General features: G+C 50.0%; 7 protein-coding genes across 7 annotated transcripts, besides 14 other annotated features; all 7 read left to right on the forward strand.

Moving 5' to 3' along the window:
• Positions 1-11,956: part of a sequence feature (heterozygous, non-Esmeraldo-like haplotype) that runs on past the window's edge.
• Tc00.1047053509733.70 (hypothetical protein, conserved) lies at positions 108-1,619 on the forward strand (the record flags this gene model as incomplete). Its single annotated transcript, XM_813575.1, has 1 exon — positions 108-1,619. The coding sequence occupies one exon, from the start codon at positions 108-110 to the stop codon at positions 1,617-1,619; it is 1,512 nt and encodes a 503-aa protein (XP_818668.1).
• Positions 1,719-1,746: a microsatellite.
• Positions 2,396-2,424: a microsatellite.
• Positions 2,451-2,478: a microsatellite.
• Positions 2,604-2,638: a microsatellite.
• Tc00.1047053509733.80 (hypothetical protein, conserved) lies at positions 2,641-3,216 on the forward strand (the record flags this gene model as incomplete). The annotated part of the gene is made up of 1 exon (XM_813576.1): positions 2,641-3,216. The coding sequence occupies one exon, from the start codon at positions 2,641-2,643 to the stop codon at positions 3,214-3,216; it is 576 nt and encodes a 191-aa protein (XP_818669.1).
• Positions 3,803-17,446, forward strand: Tc00.1047053509733.90 (hypothetical protein, conserved; the record flags this gene model as incomplete). The annotated part of the gene is made up of 1 exon (XM_813577.1): positions 3,803-17,446. One exon carries the CDS (start codon positions 3,803-3,805, stop codon positions 17,444-17,446), a length of 13,644 nt encoding a protein of 4,547 aa, XP_818670.1.
• Positions 11,957-20,833: a sequence feature (areas merged during assembly that could not be assigned to a particular haplotype. This can correspond to areas where the two haplotypes were merged or to regions with more than two copies in the genome that were merged during assembly.).
• Positions 17,788-17,821: a microsatellite.
• Positions 18,267-19,355, forward strand: Tc00.1047053509733.95 (uncharacterized protein; the record flags this gene model as incomplete). The annotated part of the gene is made up of 1 exon (XM_813589.1): positions 18,267-19,355. One exon carries the CDS (start codon positions 18,267-18,269, stop codon positions 19,353-19,355), a length of 1,089 nt encoding a protein of 362 aa, XP_818682.1.
• Positions 19,454-19,511: a microsatellite.
• Positions 19,697-20,290, forward strand: Tc00.1047053509733.100 (translation elongation factor 1-beta, putative; the record flags this gene model as incomplete). The annotated part of the gene is made up of 1 exon (XM_813578.1): positions 19,697-20,290. The coding sequence occupies one exon, from the start codon at positions 19,697-19,699 to the stop codon at positions 20,288-20,290; it is 594 nt and encodes a 197-aa protein (XP_818671.1).
• Positions 20,589-20,642: a sequence feature (A-rich).
• Positions 20,834-20,860: a sequence feature (areas merged during assembly that could not be assigned to a particular haplotype. This can correspond to areas where the two haplotypes were merged or to regions with more than two copies in the genome that were merged during assembly.).
• Positions 20,861-26,225: part of a sequence feature (areas merged during assembly that could not be assigned to a particular haplotype. This can correspond to areas where the two haplotypes were merged or to regions with more than two copies in the genome that were merged during assembly.) that runs on past the window's edge.
• Positions 20,874-20,929: a microsatellite.
• Tc00.1047053509733.110 (hypothetical protein, conserved) lies at positions 21,062-22,678 on the forward strand (the record flags this gene model as incomplete). The annotated part of the gene is made up of 1 exon (XM_813579.1): positions 21,062-22,678. One exon carries the CDS (start codon positions 21,062-21,064, stop codon positions 22,676-22,678), a length of 1,617 nt encoding a protein of 538 aa, XP_818672.1.
• Positions 22,744-22,823: a sequence feature (GA-rich).
• Positions 22,891-22,917: a microsatellite.
• On the forward strand, positions 23,158-26,190 carry Tc00.1047053509733.120 (hypothetical protein, conserved; the record flags this gene model as incomplete). The annotated part of the gene is made up of 1 exon (XM_813580.1): positions 23,158-26,190. The coding sequence occupies one exon, from the start codon at positions 23,158-23,160 to the stop codon at positions 26,188-26,190; it is 3,033 nt and encodes a 1,010-aa protein (XP_818673.1).

The following is a 26,225-nucleotide window of genomic DNA, read 5'->3' on the forward strand; positions in this document are numbered from 1 at the left end:
TGCCACCAATCTATTTACTTTGTGCTGCAACAGCCGCCATTTACGCGTTGGCAAGGGGGACTTGGAAGATCCTCGTAGCACTGCCAAAAGAGGTATTCCACACACCCATGCGGAACACGGCCGGTGCTCTGCCCTTAGAAACTCGCGCGGCAGCTGCACTCATGGATGCCAGGGGACGTTTAGCACCTGCCACTCCATCCAACACAAAGCCAAATGCCACAATGCCTGCTGCTACGGCTGCTGCACGGCAAGTCTCCACAGATGGAGGAGTTGGTGCGGCCTGTGCGGCAGCGCAGGGCGACCCGCCGATCAGTCGATGGCGACTCGCACGAGACGCAGCAAAAAAGGGCCTGAGCTCAACGGAAACTCGGGGATCATCTCCCCCTGCTGCACAGAACAAAAGTGATCAAGTATTACCATCTGACAAGAACGCAGCAACGCGACAATTTCCTTCCAAGCCAACTGGAACCTCTCGTGGAAATTACACAAGTGCTGCAGTCCCATCCACACAGCCCACTGCAGTGGCCGGTGCAGCGGCGCAGGAAGGTGATCCGCCGATCAGTCGATGGCGACTCGCACGAGACGCTTTGGGGGGGAAGTTTTCACCACACACAGGAACTTTGCCACCAAAAGGAGTTTCCATGGCTTCTGGTGTGGAGTCAGCGGCTAGTAGACCGGTGGAACCGAGGAAGCTTGTAGGAGAAAAGAGCGGCACGGATCGGAGAGAGGATAGAACTTCTCCGCCTTCTGTGCGAGCGCCAGCATCGAATCCATCAGAAGAAAAGAAGGGCAATTTCTCCTCCACGCAGCTCTCTCGTCAGAGAATTTCAGCGGGAGGTAACGCGGAGAATTTGCGGCCATCGAGAGTGGCCACCACAAGTACGCCGGAGGAAGAGAAAATGCCGGTTAAATGTTTTGGTGTGAAAGGGGGGAATCCGACATACGTTTCCGCGAGCGGCAATAAAGACAATGAGCGCCCATTCAGCGTTTCTCCCGCTCGCGGAAAACCCTCCTCGTGGACAGGGCCTCGTGAAAACACCTCCGTCAATAATACTGTTGGGAATCCTTTCACGATGGACCCTTCAATGGGGAAAAATCCGTCACCACAGGCATCTAACGATGAACAAGTCGAATGGAGAAGAGATGCTGTTTCTGGTTTACGGCATGGTCGGATGAGTCCTTGGCGATCATCCATTGGAACCCCCTACGCGGCACCCCGGAGCAATGCGACTCGTGCACGTTCGCAGCCAGTTTCCATTTCTCGTTCTCGACCTCCTGAGAATGAGGAGCTTATGCGGTTTCTTGGTGCCTACGGTACCCCACCGAGGCGTTCCACCGGCGTTTTTCCGCCGCAGCAGATGGATGAACACCCAATAGAGTTGAGAGGGCCTCTTATTCCCACTTCTCCATACGCCGTGGCACGTCGCAGTCTGCGTACAACAACGCCACCAAATAAGTATCGTCTTCTTGACGGAGGTGAAGACGACTATGATGAAAGCTCAAAAGTGATAGAAGAAGAACTTTCAAGTCTTTTGAATGGACTGGAAGCATATCAAAAACGGTTAGAGCGGGCAGCACTTGTGGTTAGCTTGGAGAGACAACGTCGGAGACGTCACTGAAAGCCCTACGCTTTTTTTAAGAGGAAAATATGTATCCGTCTGTTTTTTTTTTTTTTGTTCCTGTAATTCAACTGTCGCATGTAGGCCTCCATCCATCCATCTCTCTCTCTCTCTTCTCTCTCTTTCTGTGCGCGTATTTGTTGTTGTTGTGTATGTTTTGTGTGTGTGCGTCTGTGTGGGCTGCCATCACCTTTTCGGGGATGCACCGAGAGAGTGAATGGATGAGAGGTGGGGAGGTTTGGTGGCGAGGCATAGCTGTAAAATTGGTTACAGATTTGGCTTCTCCCTCCTTTTGTCCGCATCTCCGTCGTAGCACGCTAGTAATGATGGAAGCACCATGAAAAGTGAAAAGAAGAAACGGAGAAGCACTAAAATGGAGGCTTCTCCGTTGTCCATTGTTTGCATTCCCTCTGTCTTAGTTGTTTTGTCACCCCACGCCTTATTTTATTTGCTACAACCAGGCAGGGAAAAAAGTAAAAATGTGGTTGTCGCTTTTATTTTATCATTGCCTTTCACCCAGTTGTAGCCATCGAAGCGCTAAAGTAAGATCTGAAAAAAGAATTAAAGAAAAAAAAAAGAAGGGATGATCTTATAAATTTTGCCTGGTGCATTGCATTATGGTTTTATGCGTGTTCCTTGAAATTGTGTGTTTTTGCGTGTGCGGTTGGGTGGTGGGAAGAGAAATTTCTGTAGGACAAGGGAATAAAAGGAATTGAGGGAGTTTCATGGCTTTTGTGGAGTGTGAAGAAAGTTTTGGCTGGATTTTATTTATTTGGGAAGGAAGAGGAGAAGGAGAAGGAGAAGGGCAATTTTATGTACGTATGTATGCAATTTTTTTTTTTTTTTTTTTTTTTTTTTTGAGCGAGGTTTGGGTTTCTTCCACTCCTCTCGTATTGTACCACACTTTTTTTTTTTCTTTTTCCCTGCCCTGTATTTGTGTCCCTTCTTTTCTTTGGTTTATTTTGCTCTACACGTTACTTTGTTTTTCTTTTTTTTTTTTTTTCCTTCCTTCTTTCTTTGTATGTGGGTGTTTGTCGTGTTTTTGTTACTTCTTTTTGTTGTTGTTCATACGCCTTTGTTTCCTCTTGTTTTGGGTGTGTTTTCTCACGAAGGGGAAATTGCCGCCTGCGTGCGAGAAGGACGGGATTGGATGAGTGGGATGGGGACGGCGTTGGATGCCAGCGACCAGGCAGCACTTACCCGCATGTACGTCAAGCAGCACAAGCTCAATGAGATTTTTGCGCACTTTCTGCAGTTACTGATTTATCACAAGCCGGAAAACCCTCGTGCCTTCCTGCAGCGAGAGATCCGGCTCATGATAGCCACGAAGACATCGACGCCACTCTTTGGGGAGCAGGATCTTGAAACGATGTTCGATCTCATAGATGTGACGAAGCAGCGCTGGGTGACGGTCAGCCAACTACGGAATACATGCAAGAACTTAGCAACAGCTGCCGGAGAAGGAAGTATTGGCCTTTCTCCTGCTCAGGAGGAGGCGATTGAGCATGCGGCCGATGAAGAGGGGCATGTATCAGTGGAGAAGTTTAAGGAGGTGTTGGCGATGCAGCTTCTCACCAGAGACATCTGGAAAGACTGAATTACGATGGAAGGAGAACGGAAATTGGAAAGAGAAGATGAGGATGAATAATTGTGTATTATTATTAGCCGCTAAATGAATCATGTATATAACAAGTGTCACCTCTTTTTTTTTTTCTTTTTTTTGAGCAGGAAGCGGACCGTGGTTAAAGTGATTACTCTTTTCTGTTGAATTCTTTTGCCCTTTTCATTTTTATCATGTACTCTTCTTCTGTGCTTTTGTTCCTTCTGACGGGGAAAAACTCCCACGTGACAGTGAAAGGTGGAGGGCGTTCCCCATCCCCTTTGCGTCCCTTTCTCTCAGCTTTGTATTGTCTAGGAATAAATAGTCATACACACAGAGAGACAAATAAACGTTGCAGTGATACTCGACCCCCGGAGGTGACGAGGAACAGGGGAGGGAAAGAGAGAGACGTTCCTAATTCGGGGGTATTTATTCTGTTTGAATTCCTCCGTTGACCGTGTGTCCCTCTCCCTGTTCATTTTTTTTTTGTTGTTGTTCTGTTATTTCCGTGTGGAGTACGAGGCGAAGAAAGGAGAAGGAGAGATATCGTTTGCTGCAGGGTTAGTGTGTATTATTGCGTAGCATGTTGGAAAAGCAACTTTCTGTCCTTCTGGCAACATATCTCAATCGCTTTATCTGTGATCTCAATGAGGAGCAACTGCGTGTCTCCCTTTGGTCCGGTGACTTGGTACTGCGTGATCTGGAGCTGCGAACGAACATCATTGACCAGATCATTCTTTTCCTCTTTCAGGGTCGGCAGGAGGGCGGAGGCCACGAGGAGGCGGCGGGCGGTGATGCCGCAAAGGCGGTGGCGCAGGCACTCATGACGCCCTTCACAGTTGTCAAGGGACTAGTGAAGAAGTTGACGATCAGTGTTCCGTGGTCTGCCATTGATCGCGAGCCAATCAGTGTGGAGGTTCATGGGGTGGAGATTCTCTTTGGCCTTTTGCGTGGAAGGCCACACAACGCCGATGAGGATGCCGCCCGCGTTATGGTGGTGAAGCAAAAACAGTTGCATATGTTTGAATTGGGAAGATTAGACGGTCGAACGGAAGGCCATGCAGTTGCGACGGGCGCCGCTCTTAAATCCGACACCGGAGGTGGGACAAAAAAAAATCTCTCTTACGTTGAGAAACTCATCGAGACAATCAAAAGAAATATCCATGTCGTGATGCGCGATGTATCCTTGAACTACGTTGTGAGCTATCACGGTCTCGCTCCGTGTTTTAAATGTGCGCTTCGCGTATCGTTGGATTACATGTGCGTCACCGCAACGGATGAGGAGTGGGAGGATCGTTTTGTCATGGACCTGTCAATGCCCTACCGCAAGAAATTGGTGATGACCGGGCTGCGGGTTTCAGTCCATGCAATAGAAAAACAGCACGCTGAGGAGGCGGAGACTCCGGGCGATGAATCGTCAAAGTGGCAGAGGGAGATGGATATCGTTGAGGTGGAGGATCTCACAATGTGCCTCCAATTATCAGGAGGCAAAGAGAGCGCAGATATTGAGTTGGATGCCGCGGAGCAATCTGTGATTTCTGTGAAAACAACTGCTCCCATCCGGCTTCGAGCATCTTTTGGAGTAATTGGGTTTTTAGCCATCATCAATGATTCACTCAAAAATGGTTTACTGGGGTTGAACTACAGGCAACACCTTCACTTCCTTGCCAAAGGTAACGAGGAGAACCTAAAGTGGACGCAGCGACGCTGGAAATTTGCCCTTTGTTGCGTCATGGACGACGTCAGAAGATCCAAAAACAAAACAAAAGGACATCAGCGTTTCATTGAAGGTGTTGTTCTCTTTGGCAAACGTCGAAGGGAGTATTGTGCGTTATGGAAGAGATGCCAGGGGGTGGAGTGGCTTCCACCCCTTACATCGGACGAAAAGGATAATCTGGATACTCTGGAGGAAATCCTTACAGTGGAGCAAATTGTGTTTTTGCGGTGCCTGGCGTATGCTGATCTGAGTAGGGAACGGCAATCCATGAGGCAACAAAAGTTGTACATTGAGGATGTAAAGAAGCGAAGGGAGATAAAAAAACAGAGCGTTGAATCAGCTGGCAGCCGGTGGTGGTGGTGGTGGCGGCTTAGGCAGGGGAAGGTCCATGAAAGCGCCACCGTGAGTGAGGCAAATGAAACTGAAGGTGTGGCAGGTGGATTTGAGGCGGAATGGGAATTTGGTTACAATTTTCTTCAGTACATTGCGACAAGACATGTGGTGGGAAATTCTATGAAATCATCATTATCTTCGTGTTCGCCATCAACAGCTACCATGGCGTCTACGAAACCCGTTCTCATTGACGCGCAGTTTCCACAGGTAGATGTGGAGTTTGAGCCACACGCCTGGAGGAGCGACCTGACTGAAAAGAAGCCTCTTCTCTCATACCTGGAGAATCTGCAGCAAAATCTAAATGCCCGCCTCAATTCTGTGGTTTTTAAATACACTTTAACTTCAACTCCACAAGAACAGCTTGTTGGATTCAGCCTGTCCGTTGAAAGTGCTTCTGTGGGCTTTACCGGATCCTTGCCATCCGCTGTACTATACACACGTGAGGTGTGTGAAGGGAAAAAGAGGGGAAAGGACGTCGGTGATAGAAATTTTGTGCGTGAGCCTTGGTTGTCCATCAGTGTCAATGAAACGCATTCCATGTTAAGTGCTTTTATCACCAGCACCTCTCTAACTCTTCAGCCATGGTGTGAATTGCAGTGGTGGATGGCCGGTGTTCAACATTTTCTGGCAGTGCTGCCAGAATACACGAAGCAGGAATTCAGCTCTCCCTGTGAAGTGCCCAATTCGCACAGCCGCTTATCATCTTTGCCTACAATGGATATTAACTTTGCTGAAGTTTTTCTTACCGTACCTTTGTTTAGTGCATACGGGAACGAGAGGAAGCTGGTTGTTCACGCCCCCGACATTCATCTATCCACTGTAAGCGAGAAGAAAGAGGGGCAGAATGATCAGCATCGGCTCATACGAGAGCCTCCTCCCATTGTGGGCTTGCATTTCTTTGTGGGTGAAGAAGAACCAGTGCGACTTTACTGCGAGGGCATTGGTGACATTTTGGTGTTATCCTACGTAAGGGTGGACGTGGCATCCGCTGAGCAGTTGAGTGCTGAGGTGAGTACGCGTGCCAAGTTGGCAATTGCCCCCAGCGTGCTTGGACTCATTAATAACCACATGGAATTTTTTGAGGTTTCACAGGGAGATGTTGGAGAATCTCTTCTTTGTGAAGTTATGAACAACAATGGGAAGTGGTGCCTGGAGTCAAACAATGCGCTTTCTGTTGGAGGCACCATCATGACGTTTCCAGGAGCCCGATGCCGCAGTTTCCTCCGACTGCTCCACCAGTCAGCTTTCGCACGAGGAGTGGACCACAGAGAAAGGACCGCGCCGTCTGCTGCTGAAGCCACATCGCCACTGTTGCACCGTTTGGTTTTACGTATTGACTTTGCACATGCAACTTTGCGTAACACGAACAACGAGGACGTTGTGGAAGTGGAACTGCCGGGGGTGGAAAACTCAGGCTATGAAGAGGCATCTTCATTCGGATCTCTTCCGTCAAAAGATGCGTTTGTACTAGATATGACATACTCCGTTATGAACGGTTACAACAGCTTGATTTGCCTACCGGATGTACATGTCACGGCCCCTTCGGGCCAACACGTATTTGTGCTTGAAGGTCTGAGAGTCATGTATAGCACTACCACCTTGCTGGCTTCTGTGGAAGCCGAGGTGCTGGACATACGGGTCTGTCAGTCTCTTGTTGATTGTGTGGAACTGTTGCTGATGTCCTGTGCCTCATGGCAAACTACTCCGTCCTCCGATTTGTTGACGCGTCCCAGCCTGGAGGAAAATCCAGGCGTGACCGTTTTGTCAGGCTCTGCCGCAAACACTGGCCAGGTCATAGAGATGAGTATAAAACGGTTGAGCCTTTGCTTTCAGTTTCACCAGACGGAGGAGTGTGTTGCCGTGCACCTGAACGAATTGTTACTCCGTGCTGATAGCTCGTGTGGTGGTCAAAATTTAAAACTACAGGGTTCTCTTGATAGGGTGGAGTACATTGCGGAGGACGCGGAGGGTGTGAAAACATTTACGCTTCTTGCGTCCAGCACCGGCCTTCTGGGAAGCGTAGAGGCCCCTTCCTTCACGTGTACCGTGGAGAGCACGACCGTCGCGGGCGGTGGCGTTGGTGGGCAAACTCGCGTGTCGTTTTGCATGAGGGGTGGCAGAGTGGGTGTGTTTTACGCGTACTGGATGCGGCTGCTCTCGGTGCGGCGCGACCCCACCGTTGTGAGTCTGTTGAATCTATTTGGCTCTGATGACTGCAGGTGTGGCTTGCCCGATACGCCGAAGGCCCCTCAGGAAATATCACACAAGTCAACATCAGCGAGTGCTGCGAAAGTTGCCCCCGGCTCGGTTGTCATTTCGGGTGAAGTGAAAGCGTTGGAGCTGCTTCTTGCAACGGACGCCACCCGGGAGGTGGACTGGCTGGACAGCAAGACTTACTGCTACCTTTTTGTTGATGGGGTTTCCCTCTTGGCGGAGACTCCAGGAGACAATGGAAACAGCCGCCACGGCAGCCGAATTGCGGTCGAAGCGCCTCCGTCGCTCCGGGGGCAATTGAAGCTGTTTGGCATTTCCCAATTCTCCCCGGGAGGGTCCGAAGGCGTGTTGCTACCATTCATCACGCAGGTGTCATTAATTTTTGAGAATTACACACGGCTGGTGCCAAACGCAGAAAAGAGTGGGTACGAGTATGTCAAGGGTGGAAGTGAAGACATGGCAGTTCACGTGTTGATTGGTCCGTCGGACCGCGATGACAAGGCGAAGGAAGTGCCGGCGGAGGCGGCGATGGATGTCAAACTCACCATGCCCATGCTGAATGCTTTTCTATGGGTATTTTCTGCCAACATTTTTAACGCGTCTCCCTTGGCCGATGGGATGCAGGAGTCTGATGAAATGACAATGCCGACAGTGGGGGGTGGGAGGCTGGTGTCCGGGACCGGATCATCGTCACCACCACCAACACTCTCGTTGCTTGTCACCATTGCCTCGGTGCGCTTTGTTCTCATTAAGGAACCTGATATTTTCGTCATGCGTGCTCAGTTTCAGGTTTATTTGTTTGACGGTGGTGAAAGCGAAGATGCAGTGACGCAGATGATCCATATCAATGCGCTGACTATAGATGATATCAGCCCCAATCGCCGCGTTATGAGACGTGAAGTCCCTCAATGGCAACAGCAGCAGCATGGCATCACACGAGAGTCACACACAAGTCAAAAGAAGCGGATGCTTGAACTGGAGAGTGGATGCATCACCACGTTGAGATTACTGGAGGGTATGAACAACACCATGTTGGCCATGACAACCAATGTGCTGCTGAACGGTGTACACTTTTCCACTGCCAGGTGTTCGTGGACGACGCTCATGGGCATGCTGCTGCTCGACGTCTCTTCGGCGGCATGGGCAGCGTTGACAAACGGTTCCTCTAAAGTCCAGGGCGAGTCGAAATCGAAGCCATTGACGCTGGAAGTGACGGTTCACCAGATCCATGTACAACTGGAGCTGCCGTGGGAAGAGCCTCTGGCAGAACTCTCAATACGCTCCGTGAGCGCGCAGCTTCATGAGTGTGATGGAAACAAAATAGCGGAGTTTTCTTTGGATGATCCCATCTCTTTTACTCCTTATCTCAATCACGCACCGCAGGCGAACATCCTGGAATGGGGAGAAATGAGTGAAGAAAAAACGCACACCACTGCGTCAAGGCCTTTTCTTCACGTCATTTTCACAGAATCGCACGAGAATTGGAAGGAATACGATTTCCATACGTCTTATGAAGAGAAGCCACAGGTTTTTTACCCCAATAGAGTAGAAGTCACTCTTCAGTCGCCGAGGCTAGTTGCGGATGTGAATTTTATGATGCGTTTATTACGCTTTGCGTCGGACGAGGCGGATGCCTACAGTTTGCTTTTGGGGGCTTCAACTTCCGTAAAGGCAACGCCCATGACGTTTGTGACCGTGATGGATATTTCCGTGAAGGACCTCCGGGTGCTTTTTTCCACGTCGGAAGCAACACCAGCACCACGCTGGTATCTTACTGTGGAAGGTGTAAAGTTGACAAATGAGTGTGTCGAAACGACTGTTAGCGACAAACCTTTAGGAGTAATGGAGTGCATGAACTGTTTCTCTAACGTCTACACTGTGAATGTATATGGAGCGTTCCTCTCCTGTCAGCAGCTTTACCCGTTACGGTTACCGAACACTGTGGTACGTGCTCAGATCCCCATACCGCAGAGCTTATTTACTGAGTGGAAGTCAACAGTGTCTGTCACACCCGATGATCGTGCGCACGTGCGCTCCACGTTTAACTTTGTTTCGCCCTCATCACTGAATGACCCCCAATCGGTGCCTTCTTTTTGTAAGCTTGTTCACATTCAAACGGAGGATGATGCCTCTCTTTCATTTTCTGCACTTCATGTGCGGGATGCACTGCGTGCGCTGCTATTGCAAGCGCCTTCTGAAGATGTGCCGCCATATTACGTCCCGCCCGTCAAGTTAGCTCATGCGCCTGTTTGTGCGACTTCTTCCGTCTCGGTCACTCTGCCACGGGTTTCCGTTCGATTGACGGAGAGCGGTCACGTCAATGCGACAGCGGATGCATGTGCAGACGGTGAAAAAGGTGCAAGCGGCAATGGCCTTACCAAAAGTGCCGCCGCCGCTGCCGCCATTCTCGCGGAAATTCGCTTCCTTGAAGTTGTGGCACTCTCCGCGTCCCTTTTCCCGCATGATGAGATAACCATGCGGGCGCGGCTTTCTATACAAGGGGCATTTGAGCTTCTTGACGGGAATGGCGTTGTTGTGTTGTATCGCCGCGGGAGCGCGACGTTGGCGCATGAAAAGCAGCAACCCTCTCGACGTTTGCGTGACGCCGATGACGCCGGGCTTCAAGTGGACGTGAGCGACACCCAAACGGAACGCCGGATTTGCCTGGAGTCGAATGGGATCATCATCTCACTGCGGCCGCACACGGTGGATTTTGTTCTTCGCATGCATAACGTTATTGGTCTTATGCATCGTGAAGGGCTCTTTGTGGTTGAAGGCAAACACAGCACGAGCAACAGTTGGGGCAATAACGAGGGTGACGCCGATACAGCTGAAATTCCGGTTTCCCAGAATGAAAAACAAACAGTGTTGATTATTCGTGTTGCTCATTTTTTGTTGATGATGGAGAATACGGCGTTACTGGAAGCTCGAAATGTGGAGTCACGTTTAGGCTGGAAAGATGGAAGCACTGCAGGTATTGACACTTACATTCCGTACAATATTTTTATTGGGGATCTCTTGTTGCGAGAAACGGATAGTCATCATATATTTGTGTCTATTTCAGCCATTGAGCTGTCTCTCGGAGTAGGAGAAGTGAGCATTCGAGCAAATCCATTTATTATAAATAACTACGACGTGTTGTTTTACGCGCGTCTTTGGAATAGTGCGGAGGCGCTTTACCTTTATGTTTTGCAGAACGTCACATTCTCAAAGAAACATGAGGATGGGTTTCAGCAGACCGTGATGGCAACTCTTACAGATGTACGTGTGTGCTTTTTTCTATCTCGAGAACACCCTGCTTCTGGAGAAACGGCCGGCAGGATGGAAATTGTGTTTCCCGTCGTGATTTTAAAGCAAAAGGCGAGCACAGTGGAGAATCGTGTAACGTTTGAAACGGAAAAAGGTATCATACGCTATCGCCGCCCAGAGGGTCGGCTGCCGCCCTTTGTGAAAAATATTTGCTTTTCTTGCTTTGTGGAGAATGGCCTTGTGACGCAGTCTTCTTCCGTCATGATACGTCTCAGTGGCATTGAGGCCTTTATCCCTCTTGGGGATACTTTGCAGTGTTGTGCAGAGGCAGTGGCGCAGGCGTTCCTGCCGCTGCTTTCTGTTTTTTCTACGGTGTACCGCAACGTTGACGTTGGCCCTTCTCCCACGATCGATTTACCCGCAACGCCACTATTTTGCGACAGGCTTGTCTTTAATGTTCCATTGGTTTCGTTGAATGTTTGTGCCTCCCAGTCGGATGAAGAAGAATTGGTAGAAAGGCCTGCCGTTCTTTTTGGCGTCAGTTTCCGTCACATCGTCTATGAGCGAAGCCGCACCGGTGGGAATGAGACGACACTTGCCCAGATTCAATCCGTCACCAGCACTGTGGACGCAACCCTCCAGAAGGAATTTGTCAGCGCAAAATCCCCGAACGGAGTGCTGGATGAGCCGTCCCAGTGGGCCTTATACTTCTGTAAAAAGATTTCATCGGGCGAGAGAAAGGCGTTTCTCCCCTCATCATCTCACACGGATGAGGAAAAAGAACAAGGCGAGGGTGGATATGCGTTACGGCATGAACAACTACCTAGGCGTCTTGTAAGTGTCATTTTCCGCGCCCATGCCGTCAAACTTACCGTTTCACCAAAGCTTCTCAGCACTCTAAACGAGCACGTTCTTTTACACGTTGCATCCGGAGTTCATCGCATTAGGAGTATGACGGCATCGTTGTTTTCATCCCGTCATATGGGAGATTCTGGATCTTCGTGGAGTCACAGCTCTGTTAGAGACCCCAATGATCGTGTTATCATTATCACAAGTGATTGTTTTCTGAGCAATGACCTCACACTGGGTGGAAAAAGTGGATCATGTCTTCGATTTTCAAAGGGGGCCATTGAAAGCAATCCGCATAATAAAATAACTGTGAAAGGCATTAATCATGCAAAGGTTTTTGTGTCGATTTTTGTGACTCCCGATGGCACGTTGAAACCGCCTATTGTTGTGGATCCAGGCCTGACAGTTATAGTTGAAGGTGTTCCGTTTTTTACGGAACGGGGAAAACTGACTGACTACGTCGATTTGGGTGCGCGTTCACTCTTTTTGGCGCCCACTGAAATGCCTACAGCGAATTCCCTTGGGTATTCAGTGAATTCACTGGATACCCCTACCGCTATTGTACCGTTGAATACCGTACGTTGGTATAATCTTGAGGTGGTGATCGATGCCTCGATTGATGTTGCACTATGTCTTTGGTCCGTACATCAATCGATTGAGGTCTCCGGTGAGGCGTATGCACGGTACAAGCTGGAGAAGAACTGCTACGAGGGCAACCGAGGGGTAAGAGATTTCATAGATGAGTCTGGTGAGGTGGCACTGTCGAATGTGTCAATCTTGTGTGACAGTGGCCCCATCACAAAGAACCCAGCAGGCCTGATGGTTTACGTAAAGCACCATAAATTGAAAGAGGACCACACAAATGCCGGCATGACCGTGGTGCGAGCAATATTTCCGAATATAAGTTTTACGCTTTCGCTGGGGAACCTCCGACTTCTGTATGACACTCTTGACCAGCTACAACAAGGCTTGAATCACATTGCATCCACCATGGAAATGACAACAACCCGGGAATCGGGAGAGAATAGGGACGAGAATGGGAAGCTTGGAAAGGGCGGAAAAACTTTTTCCGGCAGCATGACGTATTCCCCTCATGCTGAACCTTCATTGTTGTGGTCGCGTGACGGAGAAGTGGCACCATTGATTGAGTTTGGTGCATCAGCAGCGTGTATGGAACTCATTTTGACGAATGACTTCTACAGACCTGAGGTGTCAATTGTTCTTAGTAGTTCTGCCCTCATGGCAAAAGGAACGCGTAGTTTTAATCGCATGACTTGGACGGCGTCTACAACGGTGCATGTTACGGACTACCCGCAGTTGCAGCCTTCACGTGATTTGCTTCTCGTATCACCTGAGGTGGCAGTGGAGTACGCCCGGTATGCCGGCGGTGGGTTCTCTCTCCAAGGAGCTCTGACTTGTCCAGAATTATCTGTGACGCTCCCGTTGGTGACGGCGTTGCGTCTTCTCCGCTTTCGTTTTGACTTGCAACGCACTGGGGCCTACTCGTTTCGCAACTGTACCGGCATCCCACTTCTTCTTTTAGCGGTGATGAAGGTCAACAAGAAGAATACTGGGGAAAGAGCTCCTTTCTGTCGTCTGCCTCCTGGAAAACTTGTGAAGGCAAGCATTTTCCATTACAATCAAACCCGATTTCGCATTATTGCTGATAATAAGGAAGACATGGACGAGTGTGATGGGAATCTTAGCATGTCCGGTGCCGAGGTGGACTTGTCAGCACTGCAGCGCGGGGCCACGTGCCGCTTTCCACTTCTTGGACCCTCTCTTGGTGCCCTGGACATCGTGATGCGCCTGGATGAGATTGGTCGCATTGTCGACATCACCACCTCTGTCGAAATCAAGAATGAGCTTGCCACACTTGCTGTATGCCTGCCCGGAACTCCCTTTGACCCGTGCACGGTCAAGCCAAAGGAAACGTGTTACGCAACCCTTCCGTGTCTCCGTCATCCATTTTTGCTGTCTGTTGGGGAATGGCAGCTGAGGACGAGGAATGCGCTTGTCACATTAGAAACATTGATCAATGCATTTACACTTTTATCACCTGAACAGAATGGCACGCTGGCAAGTAGTCTGAGCGACGCTGCTGTTGTCGCTCCGAGGCGTGCATACATGGAAGACGATGACACGCTCATGCTCCCTTTAACTCTCTCAAAGGGACATGATGATGATGAGGGCCGGGCTGAAGCGGGGGAGAAAAACAAAGAAAAGATGAGGGTTCTGTTGGTGCTCACTCGGAGGATTGCATTGGAGAATGAACCTCGCACGTCACACCTTTTGCCCCGTTATGAAGTGGAATTGCGTGTCTGCCCGATGGTGGCTGTCTTTAATGAGACAGGGATGGCGCTTGCGGTGACGATGGTATCATCTTCATTTGTGGATGCGGCGGTGCGTAAGTTGACTTTTTTGCGTGGAGAAGAAGAGTTTAACTACGTTTCCCAGGGCCATGAGGGAGAAACGCTCATGATGGAGTTAACATGTGAGTTTGCGGAGGGTGTGCGGTTGTGTTCCGCCGAGCCGCTGCCTCTCACTTTCACGGGAACAACGACAGTCGTCATGAAAGACCCAGTTGGTGGAAGAATGGCCGCTCTTTTGGTGGAGCGAGCGGCGCACAGTAAATTTATTGTGCGTGCAGCAGCCATTTTGGTGAATGCATTGTCTTTCCCCGTGCGAGTGTACGACGGGTCGAATGCACTGATTTTGGGGCAGAATGCTGAGGTGGGTCTCTGCTCGGGGAGTGAGTTGCCTCTGACACTTCCAATTATTCGAGAGCAGCTCCCGCGACCTGACACCGCTGTCTCGGTGCGTGTTGTGGCGGGTGGTTTCACGGCGAAGTCTTCTCAACAGTTTACTTGCAACGCCCCAACCGTTTCGGGTATACTTCAGAGCGTGGATGGGGACGTGGTTCGCATATTTAGGGCACAGCGGTCGGGCGGGATTAAAAAAATGTTTGCCCCCACGCCTGTGGTTCGTCTGGAGCCCATGTGGGTTTTCCGCAATCAATGTGGCGTCCTTCCCTTAACGGTGTGCCCCGTGGGAATGACGGAGTCTGTGGTCATTGAACCGCATTCAAAAAAGGAGTGGACCACCTTTTCTTTGTCATCTGCGTCCGATCCACTGATACAGGTGCGTTATGGCAGAAATGAGGAAGAACTCTTTATGTGGTCCGAGCCGTTTAAACTGGTTACCCTTGTTGGCACCAACGTGTCTATCGTCATGAGGCATCGGATGCGTGAGAAGACGGCAGAAACGGGAGAATCGGTGTTGTCATCATCCGTTGTCAAGGCGGGTGTGGCCGTCTTTACAAGCATGCGGATCCCGATTATGGCAGGAGATTCCCCGACATGTGAACATTTTGCGTGTCTTAGCATTACGCCTTGGCGAAGGAATGGAATCTTTTACGTCGATTTTTTTTTGGATGCGAAAGTTCCGGTAGTTGTTGAAAATCGCACTGAGCGGTTGCTACAATATGAACACGTAAGAAAGTCTTCCTCAGCCCCAACGCAATTTCTTTGCGCCTACATCATCCAGCCCTTTACGGACGGTGTAACATGCCTTGATAGTGGGGATACCGTCCATGTCATGCGAATTACTTTGTTTGACGAGAAGAAGCCTCCTCAGCAGTGCGTCATTGATTTGTCAAAAGCCGCCGCGACACACGAGGCCGTAAGGGCATCTCAAGGGATGTTTGTATTATGTACTTATGACTACAGATTGCAGCGCTACTACGTCTCTGTTACAACAGACCGTTCACTTGAAAGCAGGCTTTTATTTCAATCCCGGTACATCATTCATGTGGAGATGTTTATTCGCTCGCTTTCACTGTACATCGCGTCTATATGTGTCCCAAAGGATGAGAACACGTTACTAAAATCACCACTGGCGGTACTGGTGACGAGAAATCAACTTCAATTGGGCCGAGTTATCACTCCAGAGGACTCCGCGAATGCTGAGGTACTTGCAGCGCTCAAGTGCCGGGAACTTGACATTGTCCTCATTCAAGCCCTTGGGATCTACAGTGCTCTTTCTGTCAATGAAAAGCATTATTTTGGCCATCTCGATGTTGGACGTTTAGCGTTTATTGACTGCACAAACCCTCGACCAGCCCACCCGGTCATCATCGGCTTAAACAGCGGAGAGGCTCGTCGTAGTACATCGAATGACAAGGTTGAAAAGCCCTCCTTATCGGTAAATGTGCACGCTCTTGTTCCGGGTGAATCCACGGTTGTGAATGTGGGTTGTGCGTCGGTAAAGGATGTGTTGCTTCCGCTTCAGCACCTTCGTGTCGATGTGGCACCAGTGACGGTGAAACTGGTCGATTCATTTCTTTTTATTTTGCGTCAGGCTGGCATCTGTATATTGGAAACGACACAGCAAACCGTATCCACTCGCACCATGCAAGAGCTGGAAGAGGATTGTCATAGCCATGTTGACCATCTAGCGTCACCCTCCTCGTTTGAGGAGATCCCTGTTTATAACTGCCACATCACACAATTGAATATTTCACGCATTGATTTGGATCTCACCATCACACGCCGTAGCGATGGGAAGTTTGATCCTTTTTCGGGTATCACCCTTGGCAGTCGGTTTATACCATCCGTGGAGCGGGCCCCTTTGAGCATCAGTGAGGTGGAGAGGCGGGATGTGAGTCAGCGTGGAAGCTCACCGTATAGTGCATTGCTATCATTGTTATGGCCCTCGTATAGGAATCAGCTTATGCTTCAGTTCTACAAGATCATTGGTTCCCTTGAGATTCTGGGCAACCCCCTCGCACTAATAAGCGGATTCCAAAGAGGAGTCCATTCATTTGTTGTTGAGGTGGCGGATATGAACCCTGCGAAGGGGGCCCGCGAATTTCTTCTTGCAACCACCTCCTCAGCTTTGCACACGGTTGGTCTTCTTTCCCGCGTCGGCAGCCGGACGGCAGCGACTCTCTCGTGGGACAATGAATGGCTTGAAACGAGGGGAGAGGATGCGCGAATTAGTGACCCCATGAATCGCAGTGGAGTCTTGTTGGGCATGGCGCAAGGACTGCTTGACGGCATTGAAGGTGCGCTCTCTCGTCCCTTGAGTGGCGCGCGAGCGACCGGTTTTACTGGATTTTGCACGGGCATCGCAACCGGTGCGGTGGGACTACTCACACGGCCAGTTGCCGGGGCTCTGGATGGATTTGGAAACACTGCGGAGTTTTACTCCAAGTTACTGCAAGAACCGGATGAGATTCCAAAGGCGCACCTGAGTTATCTTGAGAGTGAGCGTAATTTCATTGCGGCTGCCGTCAGAAATCCCAGCAATTTTTCCGCTACTGGTAGGACATCTTCCAGTGATAGTATGAAGAATTCTGCATCGTCAACAGCTTCAGGTAGCACCGCGGGGCCCAGTTCCAATTTTACGGAACTTTTGACGCGACTGGGGCCTAGCAAAAAGTGGAACACCGATGGCTGCGAGTTTGTGTCTCGGATAACGTACGATTGGATAAGGCGGAATGCAAGGTGCGAGGATTCTCATGGCGAAGACGCCACGCGAGCTCTAAAGCGTAGTGCTGGCGTTCATAATTATGCTCTTTACGCGGATTGGAACTCTTTTGTGGCAAACGCCACACCGGAAGAATTTTACAACTGGGTCCATGTTGCACTTGCGGCTGCGCTTGGTAAAGAAATGGAGGCTGTCCTATCGAGTGGCGACTTCTCTGGGGGTGGGCGTGCTCCGTCAAAGCTCCAGCGGACTCGTGAGTTTTTGCCCGATACCCAAGGAATTGGCAGTAGCATTGGAGCGGGCCGAGGTCATTAAAAGTACTCTTGGCACCCGGGATTTGCTCAAATACGTCTCGCTTGAACACATTTTTTTGGTGTGCTCCTTGGACGAAGTAAAAGTTCATTTCTCGCCGGGGATGATTTACAAGGAGCTGCCGCAGTTAATTCTCTCGGGTGCGAGAGAGTCCCTGATATACATTTTGTGTGGTGGGGTTGAGGAATAACGGCAGTTGTGCCCTATGTTCATGCATTTGCGTGTTTTTTTCTTTCTTTCCGTTATTATTATTGGTGGACTTGTGTTATTATTTTGGGCGTCCTTTCTTCTTGCTTTCATCGTCAAAAATAAACTTGAAGTTGCCAAAAACAACGACAATTTGCATATATATATATATATGTATATATGTATATATATGTGTCTGTGGGTTTCACTTTCACTTTTCCCTTCCTTCTCTCTTGTAGGTTGCGTCACCGGCGAGTAGGGAAGAGAGTGAGAGGGGAGGGCTGCATGACGAACTCCCTTCGTGTGGCGGCCCTTAATTTATTTGTTTTTTCTTCTTTTTGTTTTTTTCCACACATGTGGGGAGGCTGCCGTGCTGGAGGAATTGGTGCTGCCGTACTGCGTCCGCGGATGGAGGTGGAAGGATGTGCCGGAGGAGGCAGAAAACCCCGACGTACAGCCGGGTGGAATTGGAACCGTACGAACATACAAAGGATGCTTTCAGAAGGTGCGTGACCGCTTTGTTGTTGTGACGCCAACTCGCACCAAACCATCGCCCAGGTCACTGCCGCCTTGTCAGCACTTTTTGCAACGCAACGAAACACTGCAGTTTCACTACCTCTCCTCTGACATTTGCCGTATGGGACATACCACGAAGGATGCGCCGCATCTGATGACGTTTTTGATGGATTACTTTGCGCCCTGTTCAACACCCTGCCAACGGGCATCGCAAGGCGAAAGTGCGGCCAAACGGCTTCGCGTGCAATTGACAGTTCTGTACGGTAACGTCTGCACGTCGTACCCCGCTCCAAAGCTGGATGAGGCTTTCCAAAAAGTCATTCTGGGATGGTTTCACGCTGTTTTTCGTGGCGACTCTCCGTTTATTGAACTGATGGGTTCTTGGGGCATCGACTTTGTTCCCCCTGCTGGCGCTTCCGGGAGTGGCGCACTGCTCATAAAGGAAGTATCTTACAAGATGGCAATGTCCTATGGCGGCTTTTTCTGTCCTCGCGATGAGGGGACTGTGCCTACGACATATACGCCGGCCTCTATGGTATCAGAGAGAAGTACGAGTGGCTTGTGGATTATTACGCGATGGGAACGCTTTCGCTGGTTTCGGACGCGCGCACAAGCGAGTCTCTTTCGGCGTTGCCTCCTACATTACTATAAAGTTCCTTCCCGTACGGGTGATCATAGTCTGTTGCTGCACCGTCGTTTAAATGAACGACATTTTGACGAGTTGCACTGGCAGAAGAAGCTTCAGGCTCGTTTAGAGCCGCGTGGAGTGTCAGTAATGTTGCAGACGTTTATTTCGATGGAGTATCACCATCAGGCCTCCTTCATGCATAATAGTTCGATTTTTATTGCCGCCCATGGTGCAGGAATGGTGAATATAATGTCCATGTCGCCAGGAAGTGTGGTTGTGGAGCTATTTCCGCACGGTTTCCGCTATGCCATGTATCAGGAACTGGCAGAATTATTGGGTTTGCATTATATTGCCTATGAAAGCCCCAGCGTTTGGCCACCGCGTTGCTGTATACAGCGTGAGAAAGGCTCAGCGGCACAGCATACGCCTCCCCTGCATGGAACCCCACCCAGGACAAGCTTTGGCATGCGTTCATGCAAAGGATGTGACATCAATGTTTTAGAAGAAGACATGGAAGCCATTCTCTTCGATGCCTTGGGGATTGTGTCTGCCGATATTTGCCTGCACTCTGCTTCCATATGAGAAGTAGGTGGGGAGTTTCTTTAATAAAGCGCATGGGGCGCAAAAGACCACAATGAGGTTTGGGTGTCATGATATGGCTGGACTCTGGTGCACAGCGAGTTGTTGCTGTCGCTGCTGTTGCGGCTTTTACTGATGTTATTTTCTGTTGTTGTTTTTTCCGCTTGATTGGATGTGCTTTGACTGCTTTACCCATGAAGTTGTTTCCTCATCGTTGGTTTTATTTTATTTTTTGTTGTTTGTGATTCTCTTTTTTTTTTTAATTGGTCGCGCAACACATCTCCATTGGCCCAGATACACACCAGCTATTTAAACGCAAATTAATCAAGGAAGTGAAGGACGCCATGACCACCCTGAAGGAACTTAACGGCCGCCTCAGCTCCCAGCCATACGTCTCGGGCTACTGCCCCAGCCAGGAAGACGCGAAGATATTCGCTGAGATGTTCGGCTCGTGCACTGCTGTGGCTGAGTGGGCCGCACGTATGGCTTCGTACTATCAAGCGGAGCGCGAACAGATCCTCAAGGGCACCACATCCTCCTCAAAGAAGGCCGCTGCTGCTGAAGACGAAGACATTGACCTTTTCGGGGAAGCGACGGAGGAGGAGACAGCTGCTCTTGAGGCCAAGAAGAAGAAGGACGCTGACGCCAAGAAGGCAAAGAAGGAGGTTATCGCCAAATCCTCCATTCTGTTTGACGTCAAGCCGTGGGACGACACCGTGGATTTGCAGGCGCTGGCGGATAAGCTGCACGCCGTTAAGCGCGACGGCCTGCTGTGGGGCGACCACAAGCTGGTGCCTGTGGCATTCGGCGTGAAGAAGCTGCAGCAGCTTATCGTCATTGAGGACGACAAGGTCTCCAGTGATGATTTGGAGGAATTGATCATGTCGTTTGAGGAAGAAGTGCAGTCCATGGACATTGTCGCCTGGAATAAGATCTGAGCCTCACCGTTTTCAGAAATCGAAGGAAAAGAAGCGAGATGATCCGTGTCTTTTTGTGCGTGTTTATGACTGTTTATGTGTGTTTTGAGGGAGCAATAATGATGGTAAGATAAGAAAATAAGCGGAGCTCTCGCGGCGTGGATGCAGGTGCAAATCAAAGGAGTTTTAAAAAGGGAAATTGAGGGCAGATGAGAAGAAACGAGGAACCTTTTCTCCTCCGTTCTTCTCTCACTTTCCTCCTACGAGACAAATTATTGGATGAAAGGGACGTTCCGCACATTCATCTACACACCAAGGTAAAAAGAAAACCAAAACAAAAAAATAAAAAAAATAAAAAAGAGGAAGGGAAAAAGCGTCGCAGCCGGTTATCTTTTTTTTTTTTTCTTATTGTTTAGGGAAGCAGGGAGAGGAGGGAGGAGGAAATAGGCAAAAAAAGAAAAAAAAAGTGCCGGGCGGTTAGCTGGGATGAAGGCGCGGAATTATGACAAATAACGCACTTTGGCCCCACAATGAACATTTCATTTGCCTGCCGATAATACCCATTTTGGCGGGTTGGTCTTATGCCCCCGCAGCGCAGTTATTATGTTTTTTTTTTCTTTTTATTTGGTGGTTGTTGTCTTTGTTGTTTGTTTTTATTTTGCTTTTTCTTTAGGCCACACCTGCAGCCAAGGCATTATTCATCTAGGCAGGAGAGAAGAGGGTAGGAAATAAGACTGTCGGCGGCGGTTGTGCTGAGAAGAAAAGCAAAAGAGAAACTATAAATAAAAGGGGATGAAGCGTTTTATGTGTGGACCGAAAGCGGTCTTTGTGTCTATTTTCCGCTGGCATCATCTTGGCGGTGGGGCAGTGGTGGCCCCTATCGCGTCACACGACAAGCAGGTCATGTACGAGACGACTTGTTGCATGTCTCGTTTTGGTTTTGCAACACAGTCGCCTTTGCTCCTTCAGTCCTGGGCGCAGCGGGCAAGTCGGGTCTGGATGTGCGTCAAGGAGGGATGCCGTCATGTGAATGCCCCAAGCGCCACCGAGTGTGAGGCGTGTGGAGCCGAGAAACCCAACCTCAGGGGGTGGGTGTGCGTGGAGTGCGGGGCACGCAACCACAAGGGAGTAAAAACATGTCATAAATGCACCGCATCTGCTGAAAACAGTAACGGATTCTGGATGTGTGCTGCGTGCGAGAAGAATAATCGTGTTGATGACCTGGACGACAACAGCCGCTGCGGATTTTGCGGGTACGATATGGCTCCCATGACAATGACTGAAGCAGAGGCACTTCGGATTCAACAGGAGCGGTCCCAGCGGCTCCGTGAGGAACAGGAGCGATTTGACAGCATTTCGGCCAGGGAGGCGGATGAACAGTTTGGTGATGAGGCCGCTGGTGCCTCGGCTCTGCCCATGAGCCTGAAACAAGCGCCATCAGCCACCTTGCGAAACTTTCCCAGCGTTCCTGAGGTGAAGCCATTTACTCCTTCTCCCATAGAAACAGCCCACTCACGCATTTCCAGGAAACCAAAGCGATCATTGCCAACAGGCATTCCGCCAGGACCACCCGGTTTTGATTGGATGTGCCGTGAGGCCAGTTGTGGCACGATTAACGCCGGTGACGAAGAGAGTTGCACCAGTTGCGGTAAACACATCGCACCCGCCGAGTGGGAATGCTGCCACTGCGGAGCAATGAATCACTTGAGTCGATCAAGATGCTTCAACTGTCGTATCATCATCCCCGTATCGTGGATGTGTTCCAGCTGTAAGGCGGCGACGAGCATTTATGACCACAGCTGTCGTCAGTGCGGTGAGCCGCGTCCCGTAACGGAACCAAAAGACCCTCGCGATGTTCAATTTTCAACGCACGCAAGGGGTTCGGCTTTTGCTGGTGGCGGCAGAAGAAACATGCCACGCCCCCAGGACTGGAGCTGTGTTGAGTGCCACGGTATGAACTTTGCGTCCCGAACCACTTGCTATCAATGCGGCGCATCTCGAGGCACATCTGAGGTCGACGCACCCGCTGGTGCATCGTCTGTGTCGGCCTCACCGGACATGGCGGTTGGCCACAACAATTGGTTTTGCCGGCACTGTCAGGCGAGCAACTTCCGCACCCGCAGCAGTTGCTGGCAATGTGGCCGCCCCTCGTCAGAGTCCGGCGCGACATCCTGGTCTGATGATGCCTCCGCACCGCATTTTGAGAAGGAAGGGTTCCAGCCGGAGTCTGATGGCGCTGTTGCCGAGGGCCAAGTAAACGTATGGGACAAGAAGTCCGACGACTGGACCTGCGGGAAGTGTTTTTCGAAGAATTTTAAAAACCGCCAGGAATGCCACAAATGCGGCGCGGCAAAAACCGTGGCGGTGGCGCCACGTCGTGCCGTTGTGCGTAAGCCTGTAAAGATTTGAACGCGACTACCGTTATGGCTTACTTTGCCCATATTCACATATTTTTCTGGAGGCAGCTAAACAATAGGAGACAGAGAAGAAATAACAAAAGAAAAAAGAGAAAAAGGAGAAAAGGGGCTGAAGAAAAGAGAAGAGGAGGAGGGAATGCTGTGACGAGAAGATACAAGACCCATTACACGGTGGTTTTTTTTTTTCAAAATCTCTCCCATGTCTTGTTGTTGTTGTTGTTGTTGTTTTTGCCCTGTATTTCCTTTTTACACATCATTTAATTGCATAAACGCTGCGGCGGGAATTATCGGTGCAGGAAGAATCAGCGTCTTGTTGCATCTTGTTTTATTTATTATATATATTGTGGGTTTTTTCTTTATAAATGTTTTTATGTATTCTTGTTTCCATTTCCTCCCCACCTTTCTTTTTTTTTGCTTTTTTATTTGCATACGCACTCACCCAAACTGACACAGTGGGTCGGACAGAATACGATGCGTCGGTTGTTGGTTATCCCATGGCGCCTTTTCCCCACGGCGGAAGGGAAAATGCGGACTGCGTCTTTGTTTTTCACGCCGGGCATTCCAGTGCTGGAAGAAGACTTGGTTGACGAGGAACTACTCGCCCGACTTCTTGTACAGGAGGCTTCCCCAGTGGCGACACCGACAGCACCAGGCCCATTGCCGAGGCCAAAATGCATGACTTCTTCTACATCCACTGTTCCTTCCACCGCCCCAGCGGTGCCCGTAACGGAAGAGGAAAGCGGAACGAGAAATGGAGAGGTCACACTAGCAACTGACATGTTTTTAGAGGAAGGTGGTGAAACGACATTGCAGCGGAGTGCCCTCCCAATCAAAAGCTCCCGTCGGGGAAATCAGCATGTCTCTAAGTACTCCTATATTCGTAAGTCAATGCATACGAAGTTGATCAAGGAGGGTGCTGAGCCTGTGAGGGAATCCACACTTGAGTGGATGTGCAGCGGTTGCCGAACTTACAATTTTGTCGGTAGGAAATTGTGTAGACGTTGCAAACAACGAGATATAGACTCCTTTAAACACACCTCGCCTCCTGCACGTCACATCCCATTATTCCCTGCGACGTGGGCTTGTCATTCATGCGGTTTCATTAACCGTTCCGAAGCCCACGGCGTATTAAGTCGCAATAAATTTTTTTGTGAGGGCTGTGGCATTCGTTTTTCCGGTGTGCGGGAATGGTATTGCCCATCGTGCCATTGCATCAATTCTCGGGGCTCAACAAAGTGTGCAACTTGCTACCATGAGCGTCCTCACCTTTGGACCTGTTCCTACTGCAAGTACGATAAAAACTCGATCTTCTTTACGGAGTGTCATAATTGCCTTGCTTCTCGTTCAAGGCAGGTGTCTGACTCTACTGTTTTGTGTCCGACGTGCCATCAGCGGAATGACGTGCAATGGGAGATGTGTTTCTTCTGCATGACGCCTTTAGGGATGATGGTGAGCGTCAAGAGGCTCCAGGAACGGTTGGTTGGTGGTGTGGATAAAGTGGCAAAAAAATTGCCCAGTGAAACCGAAGAAGGTAAGCGCAAAGGTGGTGGGGATGATGCTTTTTCAGAGCTCGCGACGGCGGAGTCTTCTCCAATTGTTGATAAGGGGACAGGAGAAAATGAGGATATGCGATCAAACACATCTCGGCCGCCGGAGCCAGGGGAAGACGATTCCCAGAAGTGTTTAAATAACGAAGGCCAGCAGGAGTCGAATCCATCACCTGAGAGAATCAGCTCTACGAGAGAAGTGCAAATCCAGGAAATTGCTGCGAACGAGGACGGTAGTTGGTGGTGCGACGAATGCCAAGTTTTGCAGCGGCGCAATGCGGGGTTTTGTGATATTTGCCTGAAGCCAAAAGTCGTCGCGAATTCTGGAAATGTTTCGGCACAAAGAGAGGGGACGGTGCAGACTGGATGGACATGTCTCTCATGTGCCCATCAGAATGAAGATGCGTCAAGGCAAACCTGTGAGAAATGCCACAATGCAAAGCCACAGGGAGCAGGAGTTGTACAACGTGACGAGCAGCAAGGAATACGGGTTGCGTCTGCTGCGACTAGTGATGCGATGGAAACTGTTTCCGTTTTTTCCTTTGTTGGAGATACAGGCCAGTGGCGGTGCCCCTACTGCCGAAAGATGGTGGATGTTACGGAAATTTCATGTTGCGGCGTCCCGCGTGAAATTCCATTTGGGTATTGGCTTTGTGACTCTTGCTGCAGTACAAATCGTGACGAGCGGGCGAACTGTATGGGTTGTGGTGCGGCGCCACCTGCTAAACCGTGGCGATGTTTTTTATGCAGGTTTGGGAATAATAGCAAAGACCTCTTTTGTGTTCGCTGTGGCTCTGCGCATCCGCATCACTGGGAGTGTGCAAAGTGTGGTACGAAATGCCAACAAGCCTCTCATAGCAGGTGCTTTTCGTGTGGTGCGGAGAAAACCACGCAAGAGGTTATCAATTGCGAAGCATGTTGTGCCCCAAATCATGCGTCCCGGAGGAGTTGCTACCGTTGCCGTGGACGACTATCATCTGATAAGTGGCGTTGTGGTGCATGTGGCTCAACTGAGAATGAGAGGCAGGCTCGCCGATGCGAGGCGTGTGGCAGCCCACGCGAGTACAATATGGAGGAAATCATATGGATTTGTGACGTGTGTGACGCGGCAGTGGCCTCCGGAGGTGATTTGCCGGAGCGCACTCAGTGTCCTCTCTGTTCTTCCGAGCGCACTGAGCGAAGCTTGTGCTTGCCCAGTCGCTGGCGATGCCAAGGTTGTGGTGTGTTGAACAGCTATTCCGTTCCCTCTTGTTTGGAGTGCGGTGGCAAACGCGTAATGGAAGGGTTGCATACACACACTACTTGCTCTTCGTGCTTCCGTATAACTGCGCTTACGAAGCAGGAGCAGTGCAGTAACTGTGGTGCGGACCTGTCGTCAATCATCAACGAGGCGGGAACTCCGATTTCACTGACTGGCATCAAGTCGCTTCTTGTCGAAAACACCCCTCTTCCCACGTCCTCAGCAGATGGACCCATGCGGACGTGCAATGTTGCAGAAAATACTTCTGTGGCAAGAAGAGGAACCGCATCTCCTTGTTCTACACGTGAAAACACAGTAACATTGAGGCAGCCTTCGAATGAGCAACGGCACGACGCAGATCACCTTGTTGAGAAGAAGACTTGTACGGATGAGACCTTGGATGCTCGCATGGTGAATCCCTACTCCTCCTCCATCCCTCCTTCGTCATTAGCAGCCGCAGCAGCAGAAACGGTGTTAACTTTGATCCCGAGTAACACCAATGGGAATAATTTTCTGAGGGAAGAAGTGGAGGAGCCTGAGGCCGTGGTGATGGACGTGATAAGCGAGGAGGAAGAGGAAGAAGAAAAAGAAGTGGATTTGGAGGGTGTGGAGTGGAGCAGCAGCATTCCGTCGTGGATGTGTGTGAACTGCGAGACAAAAAATCTTGAAGAGGCTGAGACGTGTGTGTGCTGTGGGCTTCGTCGCGGAGACGACTAAATTATCTTTAAGCCTAATATTAATGTTCACAGTTG

This window comes from Trypanosoma cruzi, genomic scaffold (genome assembly GCF_000209065.1).
Source record: "Trypanosoma cruzi strain CL Brener 1047053516435 genomic scaffold, whole genome shotgun sequence".
In the NCBI taxonomy this organism is placed as follows: Eukaryota; Euglenozoa; class Kinetoplastea; order Trypanosomatida; family Trypanosomatidae; genus Trypanosoma; species Trypanosoma cruzi.